This window comes from Hemitrygon akajei, chromosome 7 (genome assembly GCF_048418815.1).
Source record: "Hemitrygon akajei chromosome 7, sHemAka1.3, whole genome shotgun sequence".
NCBI lineage: Eukaryota > Metazoa > Chordata > Chondrichthyes > Myliobatiformes > Dasyatidae > Hemitrygon > Hemitrygon akajei.
Genome location: NC_133130.1, coordinates 77,178,544 through 77,196,275, shown reverse-complemented (window position 1 = coordinate 77,196,275; position 17,732 = coordinate 77,178,544). Strand labels below are relative to the sequence as shown.

General features: G+C 39.8%; 1 protein-coding gene across 3 annotated transcripts in view; it reads right to left on the bottom strand.

Annotated features, from left to right (window-relative positions):
* The window catches only part of kif16ba (kinesin family member 16Ba), a 163,964-nt gene that overhangs the window by 94,869 nt on the left and 51,363 nt on the right, over nt 1-17,732 (bottom strand). For all 3 annotated transcript variants that reach the window (XM_073051259.1, XM_073051260.1, XM_073051262.1), the window contains exon 12: nt 14,909-14,968. In XM_073051259.1, the coding sequence (XP_072907360.1) occupies nt 14,909-14,968 (60 nt within the window). The remainder of the gene's footprint in view (nt 1-14,908; nt 14,969-17,732) is intronic.

Here is a 17,732-nt window from a genome sequence, read left to right as displayed (position 1 = left end):
AGAAAGGTCTGAGCCTGAAACGTTGACCATTTATTTACTTCCATATATGCTGGCTAACCTGCTGAGTTCCTCGAGCATTTTGTGTGTGTTACTTTTACAGACTTCTTGCAACATCTGACAGAAGCAAGCACAAAACCTGTGGAGTATCTTTTATCTCTATTTATCCTTCAAATATGCTTGAAATAAATTTTTTTAAATGACAAAAATTCAAATAATAAGCAATAAGCCAAGAAGAGGAGCTAGTGAAATGTCAAAAAAAAGACAATGGGCAAATCAGTGAACAATGACAAGTAAACAACCCTGCAAGGTATAAATTCACTGAGTCTATCTTGCCCAAACACTATCCTACAAATATATTCAACGTTAGTTTCATAACTGTGAAAAACAACTTTAACCATCTTACTGGGATATCTTACACTTGCAAAAAAAACCTTTATTAGTGCAGATAGTGAAAATGAAAGTGAGAGACCATAAAGTAAACAAACATATGAGATGTATGGGAGAGTGCACTTGTGTGCAGAGGATGTTTCACAAAAACAGAGTCAACATTATTATACATTAGCCAAGCTAATGAAGTGAAAATGGCTCCAAGATAATGTGACCAGTTAGCTCTTAAAATTATCACCGCATGGTCATTGTTTTATGTTTGATTAGTGGCAAGATGATTTATTAACATTAACACTTCAAACCTGAATTCAATTCAAAAATGACGTCAACATAAGCTTCCTCCAGGAAGTGTTACGCTTTTAGCACACCTCTAAGATGCTTAATTGTTTACTTAATAAGGGCAATTTCTCTGTTCTCAACTAAATACTGAAATGTGCAGCAGCTAACTTGGAATTATCACTTCATTCATACATTATCTGTGGACTGGTGCACAGCATTATCAATTTGTAATCACTGAATGTCAAAATAAATGCAAATCATAATTTATTATGGCCCTGCTAGTAACAAATGATCCACATCAAACAGAAGTGATGATTATCCTTATACTTCTAAAGGAACTAATTAAATGTAGCTAGTAACGTTGATTTCAGATTTTGAGCACAGTTCATGCTAGGTTGTAAGCAAACTCAAACTAGTGATTCACTGAGTATTATTCTATATTGTGCTATTCATGCACAACAATCAGACTAGGTTGAAGATGTGTAGTAATTGTCAAATCAGGATACAAAGTAAGCAGGCATAAATCTCACAAGTTAGCAAATAGGAGAAACAAAGCTGGAATCTGAAGCAACAATCTGCTGAAAGCATCAGTGGGCTGAGTAACCGTTTTATTTATTTATTTATTTACTTAGCAGTACTGCGTGGAGCAGACCCTTCATTGGGGAAAACCCAGACATTCCACATGGTGTGGGGGAGTACAGAGACTCCTTTCAGAACAGCGCCAGAAATGAACTCCACACTGAAATGCCCCAAGGTGTAATAGAGTGTGCTAACTGGTATGCTACTGTGTCACCCAAGCATCTGTGAGAGGAAAGGAATTGTCGATATTTTGGTCACAAACACGAGGAAATCTGCAGACAACACACACAAAATGCTGGAGGAACTCAGCAGGCCAGGCAGCATCAGTGAAAAAGAGTCCTGCTGAAGGGTTTTGGCCCGAAACATCAAATGTACTCTTTTGCATAGATGCTGTCTGGCCTGCTAAGTTCCTCCAGCAATTTGTGTGCATTGTATCAATATTTTGGGTCAAGGTACTGCATGAGAAACAATGGTGAAGACAGGCAGTAAAGACAGGGAGAATGGTGAGATAGGAAACAGTGTCTAAGGATGGGTGCAGGATGGCGAATTAGCTACCTCTGTCTCCAAATTCTACTTCTTCCCTCCTCTAACAGACTCATTTTGCCTGTCATCCTTCATTCCTCCAAGATCCATTAACCACCCATTGTTCCCTTTCGCATCAGTTTCCCTTTGCTCTTTATACTAGCCAGCAACCCTCTCCCTTAGTCCTAATGCAGGGTTTCCTCTTACAATGTCTACAATTCCTTTCCATGTACAGATGCTGTTCGACCTCAGATTGTCTGTTCCTTATGAATTAGGGATGTGTGAATAAAGTAATCAATACAGACTACATTTCCTACCTTGCCAAACCTAATAGACTGTACTCAGATATGGTGCTAGCAACTTATTACTATTCTACATTAAAAAACATACTAATATGTTTTTATGTATAGTTTTTCATAAATTCTATTGTATTTCTTTATTTTCCTGTAAATGCATGCAAAAAAACCACATACATTGTTCCTTTCGCGCCTTGTGGCACATCGGGCAGCATTTTTGCTGTTTCCTTATTATTTATATGTTTTTTTAAAATAAGGCTGACTTGCTAGCTTGATGCTCAACCCAGCACAGATAAAAAACTTGCAAGAAGCCAGACGGATATAAACCCGGGACCGTTCACCTCATAGTTCGGTGCTGATGCCACTATACCACTGGCTTGCTTATACCAATTTGAAACGTGTACATACTTTAATAATAAATTTACTTTATATTCAGCTATTTAAAAAAAAGCAAAATGAACAATTTAACCCTCAAAAGCCCTGGAAGAAACATTTCCCTCAAAATAATTCCTAACTTTCCATCATAAAACTCTCATTCAGAAAACTGAGAATTTGTTGGAAATTTATTTTAAAACATAGTACAGAATCTTTGTAAATCACTCAAAATCATAAGCTGTGGTTCTAATTCTATACAGTCGGCCCTCCTTATCTGCGGATTCTGCATGCACGGATTCAACCAACCGCGGATTGGGAAAACCCGCAAGTTCTCTCCAGCACTTGTTTGAGTGTGTACAGACTATTTTTTCTTGTCATTATTCCCTAAACAACACAGTATAACAACTATTTACATAGCATTTACATTGTATTAGGTATTATAAGTAATCTAGAAATGACTTAAAAGTACAGGCAGTCCCCAGGTTATGAATGAGTTCCATTCCTGAATCCGTCTTTAAGTTGGATTTGAAGTCGGAACAGGTACATCCGGTATTATTTAGCGTCGGTCAGTCAAACGTTTTTCTTAGTATATAGGACATATTTTAACTTTCTATGCATATAAAACACTTAAGAAACATACGTATTTCAATAATTAAACCACTGCGTTACTTAGTAATAATTGTAGCTTTCATCGGGGCAGGGCCTTTCAAATGCTCCATTAGAATTGTTCTGATCGTTGACCGACTGTAGCCTAACGCTTTTCCAATGACGTTTCACCTCTTGCCGATTGCTTTATTACTTCCACCTTATTTTCAATCGTGATCGTGTTTATTTTTGTGAATAAAAACACAGCAGATTCAGAGCTATGCCGGGTCCTAATGTCCACTGCACTGAACATGTTAAATAAAGTCCGGGGTTTTGCTGGGTCCTAAAGACCACCGCACTATTTAAGGTTAAATAAGGGGCTTCAGCATCCACGATTTTTTGTTTCTGCGGGGGTTTCTCGGAACCAATCTCCCACAGATAAGGAGGGCCCACTGTACTTCAAAATGTATGGCAATTAAATAAAAACACATCAAAAATTCGATCAGTATGAATTTTTCATTGCAAGTCCAGCATTTATCACCAATCCCTAATTGTCCTTGAGAAGATAGAGGCAAGTTTTGGTGAATATACTTTTATAGTACCATTTAGGCATTGCAAGATGTAGACCCAGCGACAAGTCAGGATGGTGCCCAAATCTGCAGGCGGTGATGTTCTCATGTACCTTCTGTCACCTTGGTGGTAAGACTTGCAGAATTAGACATCTTCAAGTACACACACCGAAACTAGCGTTTATCAGTAGTGGAAGGAATGAATGGTTAGAGGTCGATGGGGTGCCAGACAGCATTCCATCACATTCCTGGCTTTTGCCTTGTAGATGGTGAGAAAGCCTTCATGTCAGGAAACTAGCCACATACTATAGGATTCCTAGCCATTGACCTGCTCTTGCAGCCACAGTGCCTCACCAATACAGGTAATGTTTTTAGATAATAACCATATAACAATTACAGCACGGAAACAGGCCATCTCGGCTCTTCTAGTCCATGTGGAATGCTTACTCTCACCTAGTCCCACCTACCTGCACTCAGCCCATAACCCTCCATTCCATTCCTGTACATATACCTATCCAAATTTTTTTTTTAAATGACAAAATCGAACCTGCCTCTACCACTCCTAATGGAAAATCGTTCCACACAGCTACCACTCTCTGAATAAAGAAGTTCCTCCTCGTGTTACCCCTAAACTTTTGCCCCTTAACTCTCAACTCATGTCCTCTTGTTTGAATTTCCCCCACTCTCAATGGAAAAAGCCTATCCACGTCAACTCTATCTATCCCCCTCATAATTTTAAATACCTCTATCAAGTCCCCCCTCAACCTTCTACGCTCCAAAGAATAAAGACCTAACTTGTTCAACCTTTCTCTGTAACTTAGGTGCTGAAACACAGGTAACGTTCTAGTAAATTTCCTCTGTACTCTCTCTATTTTGTTGAATCTTTCCCATAATTCAGTGACCAGAACTGTACACAATACTCCAAATTTGGCCTCACCAATGCCTTGTACAATTTTAACATTACGTCCCAACTCCTATACTCAATGCTGATTTATAAAGGCCAGCATACCAAAAGCATACTTCACCACCCTATCCACCTTCAGGGAACTATGCACCATTATTCCTAGATCACTCTGTTCTACTGCATTCTTCAATGCCCTACCATTTACCATGTATGTCCTATTTTGATTATTCCTACCAAACTGTAGCACCTCACACTTATCAGCATTAAACTCCATCTGCCAACTTTCAGCCCACTCTTCGAACTGGCCTAAATCTCTCTGCAAGCTTTGAAAATCTACTTCATTATCCACAATGCCAACTATCTTAGTATCATCTTTACCACCAATTTACCACCCCATCATCCAGATCATTAATACATATGACAAACAATATTGGACCCAGTACAGATCCCTGAGGCACAGCACTAGTCACCAGCCTCCGACGTGACAAACAGTTATCCACCACTACTCTCTGGCATCTCTCATCCGGCCACTGTTGAATCCATTTTACTACTTCAATATTAATACCTAACGATTGAACCTTCCTAACTAACCTTCTCTGTGGAACCTTATCAAAGGCCTTACTAAAGTCCATATAGACAACATCCACTGCTTTACCCCCGTCAACTTTCCTAGTAACATCTTCAAAAAATTCAATAAGATTTGTCAAACATGACCTTCCACACACAAATCCATGTTGACTGCTCCTAATCAGACCCTGTCTATCCAGATAATTATAAATACCATCTCTAAGAATACTTTCCATTAATTTACCCACCACTGACGTCAAACTGACAAGCCTATAATTGCTAGGTTTACTCTTAGAACCCTTTTTAAACAATGGAACCACATGGGCAATACACCAATCCTCCAGCACCATCCTCGTTTCTAATGACATTGGAAATATTTCTGTCAGAGCCCCTGCTATTTCACCACTAACTTCCCTCAAGGTCCTAGGGAATATCCTGTCAGGACACGGAGACTTATCGATTTTTATATTCATTAAAAGCTCTAGTACTTCCTCTTCTTTAATCATCATAGTTTCCACAACTACTCTACTTTGGAAAGGTGCAAAAATAACAGGGTTGTTATCATGGGTGGCTTTAACTTCCCTAATATTGATTGGCACTTGATTAGTTCCAAAGGGTTTAGGTGGGGCAGAGTTTGTTAGGTGTGTCCAGGATGGATTCCTGTCACAGTATGTTGACAGGCCGACTAAGGGGAATGCCATACTAGATCTAGTATTAGGTACGAACCGGGTCAGGTCACAGATCTCTCAGTGGGTGAGCATCTGGGGGACAGTGATCACCGCTCCCTGGACTTTAGCATTATCATGGAAAAGGATATAATCAGAGAGGACAGGAACATTTTTAAATGGGGAAGGGCAAATTATGAGGCTATAAGGCTAGAACTTGCGGGTGTGAATAGGGATGATGTTTTTGCAGGGAAATGTACTATAGACATGTGGTCGATGTTTAAGGATCTCTTGCAGGATGTTAGGGATAAATTTGTCCTGGTGAGGAAGATAAAGAATGGTAGGGTGAAGGAACCATGGGTGACAAGTGAAATGGAAAATCTAGTCAGGTGGAAGAAGGCAGCATACATGAGGTTTAGGAAGCAAGGATCAGATGGGTCTATTGAGGAATATAGGGTAGCAAGAAAGGATCTTAAGAAGGGACTGAGAAGAGCAAGAAGGGGGCATGAAAAGGCCTTGGTGAGTAGGGTAAAGGAAAACCCCAAGGCTTTCTTCAATTATGTGAAGAACAAAAGGATGACAGGAGTGAAGGTAGGACCAATTAGAGATAAAAGTGGGAAGATGTGCCTGGAGGCTGTGGAAGTGAGCGAGGTCCTTAATGAATACTTCTCTTCGGTATTCACCACTGAGAGGGAACTTGATGATGGTGAGGACAATATGAGTGAGGTTGATGTTCTGGCGCATGTTGATATTAAGGAAGAGGAGGTGTTGGAGTTGTTAAAATACATTAGTGCAGATAAGTCCCCGGGGCCTGACGGAATATTCCCCAGGCTGTTCCACGAGGCAAGGGAAGAGATTGCTGAACCTCTGGCTAGGATCTTTATGTCCTCGTTGTCCACGGGAATGGTACTGGAGGATTGGAGGGAGGTGAATGCTGTCCCCTTGTTCAAAAAAGGTAGTAGGGATAGTCCAGGTAATTATAGACCAGTGAGCCTTACATCTGTGGTGGGAAAGCTGTTGGAAAAGATTCTTAGGGATAGGATCTATGGGCATTTAGAGAATCATGGTCTGATCAGGGACAGTCAGCATGGCTTTGTGAAGGGCAGATCGTGCCTAACAAGCCTGATAGAGTTCTTTGAGGAGGTGACCAGGCATATAGATGAGGGTAGTGCAGTGGATGTGATCTACATGGATTTTAGTAAGGCATTTGACAAGGTTCCACACGGTCCGCTTATTCAGAAAGTCAGAAGGCATGGGATCCAGGGAAGTTTGGCCAGGTGGATTCAGAATTAGCTTGCCTGCAGAAGGCAGAGGTTTGTGGTGGGGGGAGTACATTCAGATTGGAGGGTTTGTGACTAGTGGTGTCCCACAAGGATCTGTTCTGGGACCTCTACTTCTTGTGATTTTTATTAACGACCTGGACGTGGGGGTAGAAGGGTGGGTTGGCAAGTTTGCAGACGACATAAAGGTTGGTGGTGTTGTAGATAGTGTAGAGGATTGTCAAAGATTGCAGAGAGACATTGATAGGATGCAGAAGTGGGCTGAGAAGTGGCAGATGGAGTTAAACCCGGAGAAGTGTGCGGTGGTACACTTTGGAAGGACAAACTCCAAGGCAGAGTACAAAGTAAATGGCAGGATGCTTGGGAGTGTGGAGGAGCAGAGGGATCTGGGGGTACATGTCCACAGATCCCTGAAAGTTGCCTCACAGGTAGATAGGGTAGTTAAGAAAGCTTATGGGGTGTTAGCTTTCATAAGTCAAGGGATATTGTTTAAGAGACGCAATGTAATGATGCAGCTCTATAAAACTCTAGTTAGGCCACACTTGCAGTACTGTGTCCAGTTCTGGTCGCCTCACTATGGGAAGGATATGGAAGCATTGGAAAGGGTACAGAGGAGATTTACCAGGATGCTGCCTGGTTTAGAGAGTATGGATTATGATCAGAGATTAAGGGAGCTAGGGCTTTACTCTTTGGAGAGAAGGAGGATGACAAGAGACATGATAGAGGTGAACAAGATATTAAGAGGAATAGACAGAGAGGACAGCCAGCACCTCTTCCCCAGGACACCACTGCTCAGTACAAGAGGACATGGCTTTAAGGTAAGGGGAGGAAAGTTCAAGGGGGATATTAGAGGAAGGTTTTTCGCTCAGAGAGTGGTTGGTGCGTGGAATGCACTGCCTGAGTCAGTGGTGGAGACAGATACACTAGTGAAGTTTAAGAGACTACTAGACAGGTATATGGAGGAATTTAAGGTGGGGGGTTATATGGGAGGCAGGGTTTGAGGGTCAGCACAACATTGTGGGCTGAAGGGCCTGTAATGTGCTGTACTATTCTATGTTCTATGTACTTGTTTCCTTACCTTACACAATTCAATATCCTTCTCCTTAGTGAATACTGATGAAAAGAAATTGTTCAAAATCTCCCCCATCTCTTTTGGCTCCACAGATAGCTGTCCACTCTGATTCTCTAAGGAATCAACTTTATCCCTCACTATCCTTTTGCTATTAATATAACTGTAGAAACCCTTTGGATTTATTTTCACCTTACTTGCCAAAGCAACCTCATATCTTCTTTTAGCTTTTCTAATTTCTTTCTTAAGATTCTTCTTACATTCTTTATATTCCTTGAGCACCTCAGTTACTCCATGCTGCCTATATTTATTGTAGATATCTCTCCTTTTCCAAACCAAGTTTCCAATATCCCTTGAAAACCATGGCTCTCTCAAACTTTTAACCTTTCCTTTCAACCTAATAAGAACATAAAGATTCTGTACCCTCGAAATTTCACCTTTAAATGACCTCCGTTTCTCTATTATATCCTTCCCATAAAACAAATTGTCCCAATCCACTCCTTCTAAATCCTTTCACTTCTCCTCAAAGTTAGCCTTTCTCCAATCAAAAATCTCAACCCTGGGTCCAGTCTTATCCTTCTCCATAATTATATTGAAACTAATGGTATTGTGATCACTGGACCCGAAGTGTTCCCCAACACATACCTCCGTCACCTGACCTATCTCATTCCCTAATAGGATATCCAACACTGCCCCTTCTCTAGTTGGTACCTCTATGTATTGCTGCAAAAAACTATTCTGCACATATTTTACAAACTCCAAACCATCCAGCCCTTTTACAGAATGGGCTTCCCAGTCTATGTGTGGAAAATTAAAATCTCCCACAATCACAACCTTGTACTTATTACAAATATCTGCTATCTCCTTACAAATTTGCTCCTCCAATTCTCACTCCCCATTAGGTGGTCTATAATACACTCCTATAAGTGTTTCTACACCTTTCCCATTCCTCAATTCCACCCAAATAGACTCCCTAGATGAGCCCTCTAATCTATCCTGCCGGAGCACCGCTGTAATATTTTCTCTGACAAACAATGCAACACCTCCCCCTCTTGTCCCTCCAATTCTATCACACCTGAAGCAACAAAATCCAGGAATATTTAGTTGCCAATCACACCCCTCCCGCAACCATGTTTCACTAATAGCTACAACATATTTCCAGGTATCAGTCTATGCTCTAAGCTCATCCACCTTTCTTACAATGCTCCTAGCATTAAAATAGATGCATTTAAGAAACTCTCCACCTCTTCCTCTCTGTTTTTCCCTAACAGTGCAAACAATTTTATTATCTTTTTCTTCCTTCTCCCCTATATCTTCGGTCTGAGCGCTCCCCTTTTCTATCACCTGCCTATCCTCCCTCATACACTGTCTACTAGCTTTCTCTATTGGTGAACCAACCTCCTCTCCCCTAGTCTCTTCAAATTGATTCCCACCCTCCAACCATTCTAGTTTAAAGTCTCCCGGTAGCCTTAGTAAATCTCCCCGCCAGGATATTGGTTCCCCTAGGATTCAAGTGCAACCCGTCCTTTTTGTACAGGTCACACCTGCCCCAAAAGAGGTCCCAATGATCCAGAAACTTGAATCCCTGCCCCCTGCTCCAATCCCTCAGCCACACATTTATCCTCCACCTCATTCCATTCCAACTCTCACTGTCGCGTGGCACAGGCAGTAATCATAATGCGGTTCACAATTTATTGACATTGTGAGATTTTGCATGGATACTACCACTAAATGCCTGGGATAAGTAGTTACAGCAGCTCTTTTGTTGGAGATGGTCACTGCTGGGCACTAAAATGTAAACATAGCTTTGACCCTTTTTTCCAGTCTATGCCTGATGATGCATACAGGTATGGGCAATTTTATTCAATGGCATTTAGCATGCTGAAGATGTGCTAAGCAATTCCTGCAGTATTGTCCTTGATCTAGGATGAATTATCTCTATTGTATGAGTTACGACTCCAGCCATAGAAGTATATCCCTTTGATACCCACTGACATTAGTTTTACCAAGGTAACTTGATGCCAAACTCAAAAGGTGTCTTAAATGTTAACAGCAGTCATTCAGAATCAGGTTTATTATCACCAGCATGTGTTGTGAAATTTGTTAACCCAGCAGCAGCAGTTCAATGCAATACATAATCTAGAAGAAAAAATAAAATAAAATAATAATAATAAAGTAAATCAATTACAGTATATGTATATTGAATAGATTAAAAATCATGCAAAAACAGAAATTATATTTAAAAAGTGAGGTAGTGCCCAAGGGTTTGATGTCCATTCAGGAATCGGATGGCAGAGGGGAAGAAGCTGTTCCTGAATCACTGAGTGTGTGTCTTCAGGCTTCTGTACCTCCTACCTGATGCTAACAGTGAGAAAAGGGCATGCCCTGGGTGCTGGAGGTCCTTAATACTGGATGCTGCCTTTCTGAGACACTGCTCCTTGAAGATGTCCTGGGTGCTTTGTAGGATAGTACCCAAGATGGAGCTGACTAAATTTACAACCTTCTACAGCTTCTTTCGGTCCTGTGCAGTAGCAACCCCCCCCCCCCCCCCCATACCAGACAGTGATGCATCCCATCAGAATGCTCTCCACAGTATATCTATAGAAGTTTTTGAGTGTACTTTTTAACATACCACATATCGTCAAACTCCTAATGAAGTCAAGTCACTATCTTGCCTTCTTTATAACTACATTGATATGTTGGGACCAAGTTAGATCCTCAGAGATCTTGACACGCAGGTGCTTGAAACTGCGCACTCTCTCCATTTCTGATCCCTCTATGAGGATTGGTATGTGTTCCTTCGTCTTACCCTTCCTGAAGTCCACAATCAACTCTTTCATCTTACTGACATTCAGTGCCAGGTTGTTGCTGCTGACACTACTCCACTAGTTGGTATATCTCACTCCTGCATGCCCTCCCATCACCATCTGAGATTATACCAACAATAGTATCATCAGCAAATTTATAGATAGTATTTGAGCTATGCCTAGCCATACAGTCATGGGTATAGAGAAAGTAGAGCAGTGGGCTAAGCACACACCAAGGTGCACCAGTGTTGATCAACAGTGAGGAAGAGATGTTATCACCAATCTGCACAGACTGGTCTTTCGGTTAGGAAATTGAGGATCCATTTGCAGAGGGAGGTACAGAGGCCCAGGTTCTGTAACTTTTCAATCAGGATTGTGGGAAAGATGGTATTAAATGCTGAGCTCTAGACGATGAATATCCTGACATACGTGCTTCTATTGCCCAGGTGGTCTAAAGCCTTGTGAAGAGCCATTCTCACCCTGCTACTGGAATTCAGCTCTTGGATTCAAATTTGGACCTGATCTGTTGTAAGGCCTGGAGCTGAATGGTCCTGGTGAGTAGATTATTGGCAGGACACTTGATTACACTGCTAATGACAGTTAACATTGTCTTTTTGACAATTGAGAATAGACAGATTGTTAGTAAGCTGGAGATTTCTCCTGGTTTTGTGAATGGGACAAACATTGAAAATTTTCACATTGTCAAATAAGATGGCAGTATTGTAATTACATTGGAGTAACATGGCTAAAAGCTGTTATTCGTATGTCTTACTATATTCAGTGCTTTTGGCAACTTCTTGAAATCAGATGGAATGAATAAAATTAGTTGAGACTGGCTTGTGTTGGTGCGGATCTCAGGAATAAAGGCAACATGGATCATATATTTGATACTTTCGTCTGAAATGGTTGCAAATGCCTCAGCCTTTTCTTTTGCATACATATGCTGAACCCCACCATTGTTGAGGATGGAGATGACATCGGAGCATCCTTCTACCGTTAGCACTTAATTGTTCACAACGTGATGTGGTGGGACTGCAGAACTTTGATGTGATCCATTGTTTGCAAGATCGTTTAACTTGATCTCATGCATGCTGGTTTTGTTGTTTAGCACACAAGTAGGCATATATTTCTGCTTCACATGGCCAAAATCTCATGATATTGTGGTATGGCTGGGGCTACTCCTGGTCATCCTTTCTGCATTTCTCAATCCTCCATCCCTGGATTGACAGTAATGATTGAATAATGGAATATGTCTAGCCATAACTGATTGACGTAACAAAAGAGCTGCTCATTTTGAACATAAAACTTTTATTAATGTATTGTTATTTCAGTATCAGTAACCTGAAATTGTAAAATATTCATGCAATTCCTTTCTTAAAAAAAAACTTACTTTTTACACATTGGAGAAAATGGATAATAACATTTTCTAAATAAGATGCATTTGTCTTTATACAAACATCTCTAAATACCACATGTTCTACAACCACAGAAAAGCATGTTTTATTAATTATGTCATGTTTTAACATCTTTTAGAAACTAGATCTCATATAAAATTAGTTTATTTTTCTTTGACTCAACAGAAATTCATTGGTTTCCAATTCCAGTACAGTCACTAATATGAACATTCTATAGGAGGCAGTATCCATAATGAGAAACAAATTGAAGGTGAGATTTTAACCTATATTAATTGACACTGACACAGGTTCATGTATCATGAGGCTTAAACTATTACAATGAGATCACCATCAAACAGCTGCCTCCACAATTAGATAAGAATCTCTTTGTTTATGATCATGTTGTTGCATTTTGAATGAATAATTTTGTTGTGTCAAAAAGGGGATATACATACACATACACACACACACACACACACACACGTGTATACATATCTAATAGTTTATATCATTTTTATACTACATATATTATGTAAAACATCAAATGCTACAAACATATTAGAATAATCAGACTTCTGATTCAGGACTGAGTAAGGTAGCATGGGTCAGTAAAGAATGTCCCAGGCATGATCTCTGCATTGCTGTCCAAATATTAAATCACTATTATACAAATAACAAACCAATGATGTCAAGCTGCATCATTTTTCAGTAGCCCGGGAGAGGGTGGAAATCACTGGCAAATCCATTTGTAAATAATCAGTGGAACAGCATTCTGTTTTATACTGGCACCTCACTTACTGCTCAGGAAGTGTTCTTACGAGGCCAGCACTAATTATTCTTGCTATGAAAAGTCATTAAAACATTATAAAGTATTGCGCACTATTTATTGACAGCACAACTGTACCAGGAATTTAGTGCAGATACCTGCCCTTCCCACAGCAAAGCCCAGGAAAAAAGGGTACCTATTGTAAAATCAAAGAGTCACCATTAGGTTGACATGGGAGATATGACGGTTCAGCACAGTGATATGGGGCTAAGAGCTGCATTCTGGTCAGCTATGTGAGTGTGGGCTATTGCTGGGTACTGGCAAAGCCTACTTCGTGCATTGACAGATTGCCTGGATTTTCCCCACCATTTGTTAACAATACAAGCATCATCAGGTTAGAAAAGAGCTAGAAAACGGAAAGGGAGAGACCAGTCTCCATCATGTCCAACAGGTGGAAAGACAATGAGAGAGAATTGTTTTGTTTTGATTTAATTTTATGGGTCTGTCTCAGCAAATAATTTATTGGAATAAGTCACTGAAACCAATTAGTACCATTATATTTGAACAAGTAATTGAGACATTACTGCTACTTTCATTTTATCTTGGAATTAATATGCACAATATGCAGTAAAACTCCAATAATCCAACTTGCTTAGACTTTCGTGGAGCTAGATTAGTGGATTTTCCAGACCAATGGATGTTACTTATTTTAATACCCCAAACACATTTTTGATTCACTTTTTATAATTATAATACATTTCCCAATGAACCCAGTCAGTTTTATAACAGCATGGGAAAAGGGCACTGGTGAGAGTAAGCATTCGGCACAGACTAGAAGAGCCAAGATGGCCTGTTTCCGTGCTGTAATTGGTATATGGTGAGTGGGAAGACAGTGCAGGAAATATTGCCTAATCAGTTAGATGCCAAACAATCATGAATTCCAAATGGGTGGATAGTGGATTATCAGAATTGTGCTGTATAGGTAAAAATTAGCAGGTGCATAATGCCTAGAAACATCTCCTTGATAGTAGTTAAAATTAAATGAAGTACACCAATTAAGACTACATGCCTTAACTCAGCAGGTATAACCCATTTATAAAAAGTGATAATAAATGTACTTACGCAAGTAAACTTCAACACAAACCCAAAGTATTGCTAATTTAGTAAGGATACACAATATCTCAAAAAGACATGCAATTATAGCTCCAAACACTATAATATTCATAATTTTTTACTTAAATTATTCCAATCTGTCAACATATTGCACATAATATGGAAAGCACACATCAAAATTTAACAAGGGAATAATTAATTGTATCAGATGAGCACAAACTATATTCCCCAAAGCTAATGGCCAAACAAATTTTCTCTCCAAAGATACTACAATTACAGCCTCCAACCTCTTGACACTCATAAAAACAAAATCGTCTCATTCTGTAATACCATCTGCCAAACATTTTCAATCAGCACATTTCACTGTGCATTACTTGCAAAGTATTAGGAGCTGCTGTTCTACCAAATTATCACAAAGACAGCACCATTTATAAAAAGATCTTATCCTACGTCTCACACTCATGCACAATACTTGCATATTAATGAAATGTATTTACAGAGATAGCTTAATACGTCTCAGAACTGGTATTCAGAAAGTGCTTAACCTTTTGTAAGGTCTATTTCTGCAAGTTCATGGCAACTTAGCACAACAGGAATTGCATTAAAATTTGTAGTATGTAATAATTAGGCAGCTGTGAATTTTAATAAATCATACACTTTCATAACAGTATAGCCCTCAAACTGTATGGGAATACCCTACAGTAAATACCGATTGTCAATTTAGTTTTTTAAAAATCAAATTATTTCTTACCTTAAGGATATTTTGAGTTTCGTTCCATTTATTTGTCCATTCTTTAGTTAGCTCTTCAACCTGTCACACAGCAATTAAAAAATATTTCAGATCCAAAAAATAAAACTTTGGTACATGTTTAATTATGGCTGATGGGATAGTTTCTGATAATCAGTCAATGAGAAATATTTTCATCATATTGGGAAATAGCTATCAATAAGGCTTACATCACAGTCCTCTTTTGCAAATGGCACAGGCGAACCATGGCAATGTGTTGTGGGAAGCTTACAAAACTTCTAAAACTTCTGAACTACCCTTTTTGCAAACTGCAGTTTGCAACTTCCCTTCAAGCAACACATTTTTGAACAGTCTTAACAAACTAGCGATTTCACAATCTTCTGAAGGACTCAGCAGACTTAACTCTCGAGCATGCAGGTACAGCACCTTTAAGCAGATGAAGGTACAGTTGCAAGAGTAAGTTTGTGAACCCTTTGCAACTACCTGGTTTTCTGCATTGATTAGTCATCCAATATTGTCTCATCTTCATCTAAGTCACAATAATAGACAAACACAATCTGCCTAAACTAATAACACACAAACAGTTGTACTTCTCATTAATACTGAGTACATCATTTAAACAATAACAGTCTAGGTTCAAGAAAGTATATGAACCTCTGGGGTAATGCCTTCTACAAAAGCTGTTCGGAGTCAAATTTTCCAATTAATGAGATGAGATTGCAGGTGTGGGTTGTAGAGGAGCTCTGCCCCATAAAAAAGACAGTCAGGTTACCGATAGAGCCTGCTCTTCTCAAGAAAGATCTGATTATTTGCACTATGCCTCAATCTAAACAACTTTCAGAGGACCTTAGAAAAAGAACTGTAGAGATGCCTGAAGCAGGAAAAGGCTATAAAAGGATTTCTAAAGACCTAAAGTGTTCATCAGACAACAGTAAGATAAATTGTCTACAAATAGAGGAAATTCAGTACTCTCCCAAGTTGGCATCCTGCAAAAATCACACCAAGAGCACAATGTGCAATGCTGAACGAGGTGAAAAAGAACTCAAGAGTAATGGCAAAAGTCCTGCAGAAATCTCCAGAACTTGCTGATGTCTCTGTTCATGTATCCGCTATAAGAAACGTTACAAGAAAAACAAGAATGGTGTTCATGGAAGGGCACCAAGGAGCAAACCACTCCTCTCCAATAAATAAATAAATTGCTGCACATCTCAAGTTTTTAAAAGACCGCCTGGATGTTCAACAACACTTCTGGGACAATGTTCTGTGTACAGATGGGATAAAAGTTGAACATTTTGGCAGAAATGCACACCACTATGTTTGAAGCAAAAGGGGCTCTACACCAACACCACAACCTCATCCCAACTGTGAAGCATGGTGGAAGGAGCATCATGGTTTGGGCTGCTTTGCTGTCTCAGGGCCTGGACAGCTTGCAGTTGGTCAGGGAACAATGAATTCAAAATTGTAGCATGATATTTTACAGGAGAATGACAGGGTAGCTGTCCGTCACCTGAAGCTTAATAGAAGTTGAATGATGCAAGGAGACAATGATCTGAAACAAGAATAAATCAATAACAGAATAATTTAAAAAGAAGAAAATTTGTGCTTTGGAATGGCCAAGTCAGAGTCCAAATCTTAACCCAATTGAGATGCTGTGGCATGTCCTGAAGATGACTATTCAGGAGAAGGAAACCAGAGGTCCATGAGCCTGTCTTCATCGGGGAATCAGAGATGGAAAAGTCGTGGATACGGCCCTGTCTCACCATTGAGTACATCCACACAGAGCGCTGTTGCAGGATAGCAGCATTCATCGTCAAGGATCCACCATCTAAGCCATGCTCTCTTTTTACATCTGCCATCAGGAAGGTGGTACAGGAGCCTCAGGACTCTCACCACCAGGTTCAGAAACAGTTATTATCCCTCAACCATCAGGCTCTTGAACCAGAGTAGACTAACTTCACTCACCTCTTCACTGAACTGTTCCCTCAACCTATGGACTCACTTTCAAGGATCCTTTATCTCATGTTCTCAATACGTATTGCTTATTTATACTTCATTGTTATTATTTCTTTTTTCTTCTTGCATTTGCACAGTTTGTTGTCTTCTGTATACTGATTGTTTGTCTGTCCTGACAGATGTGGTCTTTCATTAATTCCATGGGTTTTTTTGTATTTATTGTGAATCTCAGGGTTGTACATGGTGACATACAGTGGGATGCAAAAGTTTGGGCACCCCTGGTCAAAATTTCTGTTACTGTGAGTAAAAGATGACCTGATTTCCAAAAGGCGTAAAGTTAAAGATGACACATTTCTTTAATATTTTAAGCAAGATTACTTTTTTATTTCCATCTTTTACAGTTTCAAAATAACAAAAAAGGAAAAGGGCCTGAAGCAAAAGTTTGGGAACCCTGCATGGTCAGTACTTAGTAACACCCCCTTTGGCAAGTATCACAGCTTGTAAACACTTTCTGTAGGCAGCTAAGAGTCTTTCAATTCTTGTTTGGGGGATTTTTGCCCATTCTTCCTTGCAAAAGGCTTCTAGTTCTGTGAGATTCTTGGGCCATCTTGCATGCACTGTTCTTTTGAACACTTTTTTGTAAACAGACGGTGTGATGTTTGCTTCCACAATTTGCTGGTATTTAATTGAATTCATTCTTCCCTCTACCAGTGAAATGTTCCCCGTGCCACTGGCTGCAACACAAGCCCAAAGCATGATCGATCCATCCCTGTGCTTAACAGTTGGAGAGGTGTTCTCTTCATGAAATTCTGCACCCTTTTTTTCTCCAAACATATCTTTGCTCATTGCGGCCAAAAAGTTCTATTTTAACTTC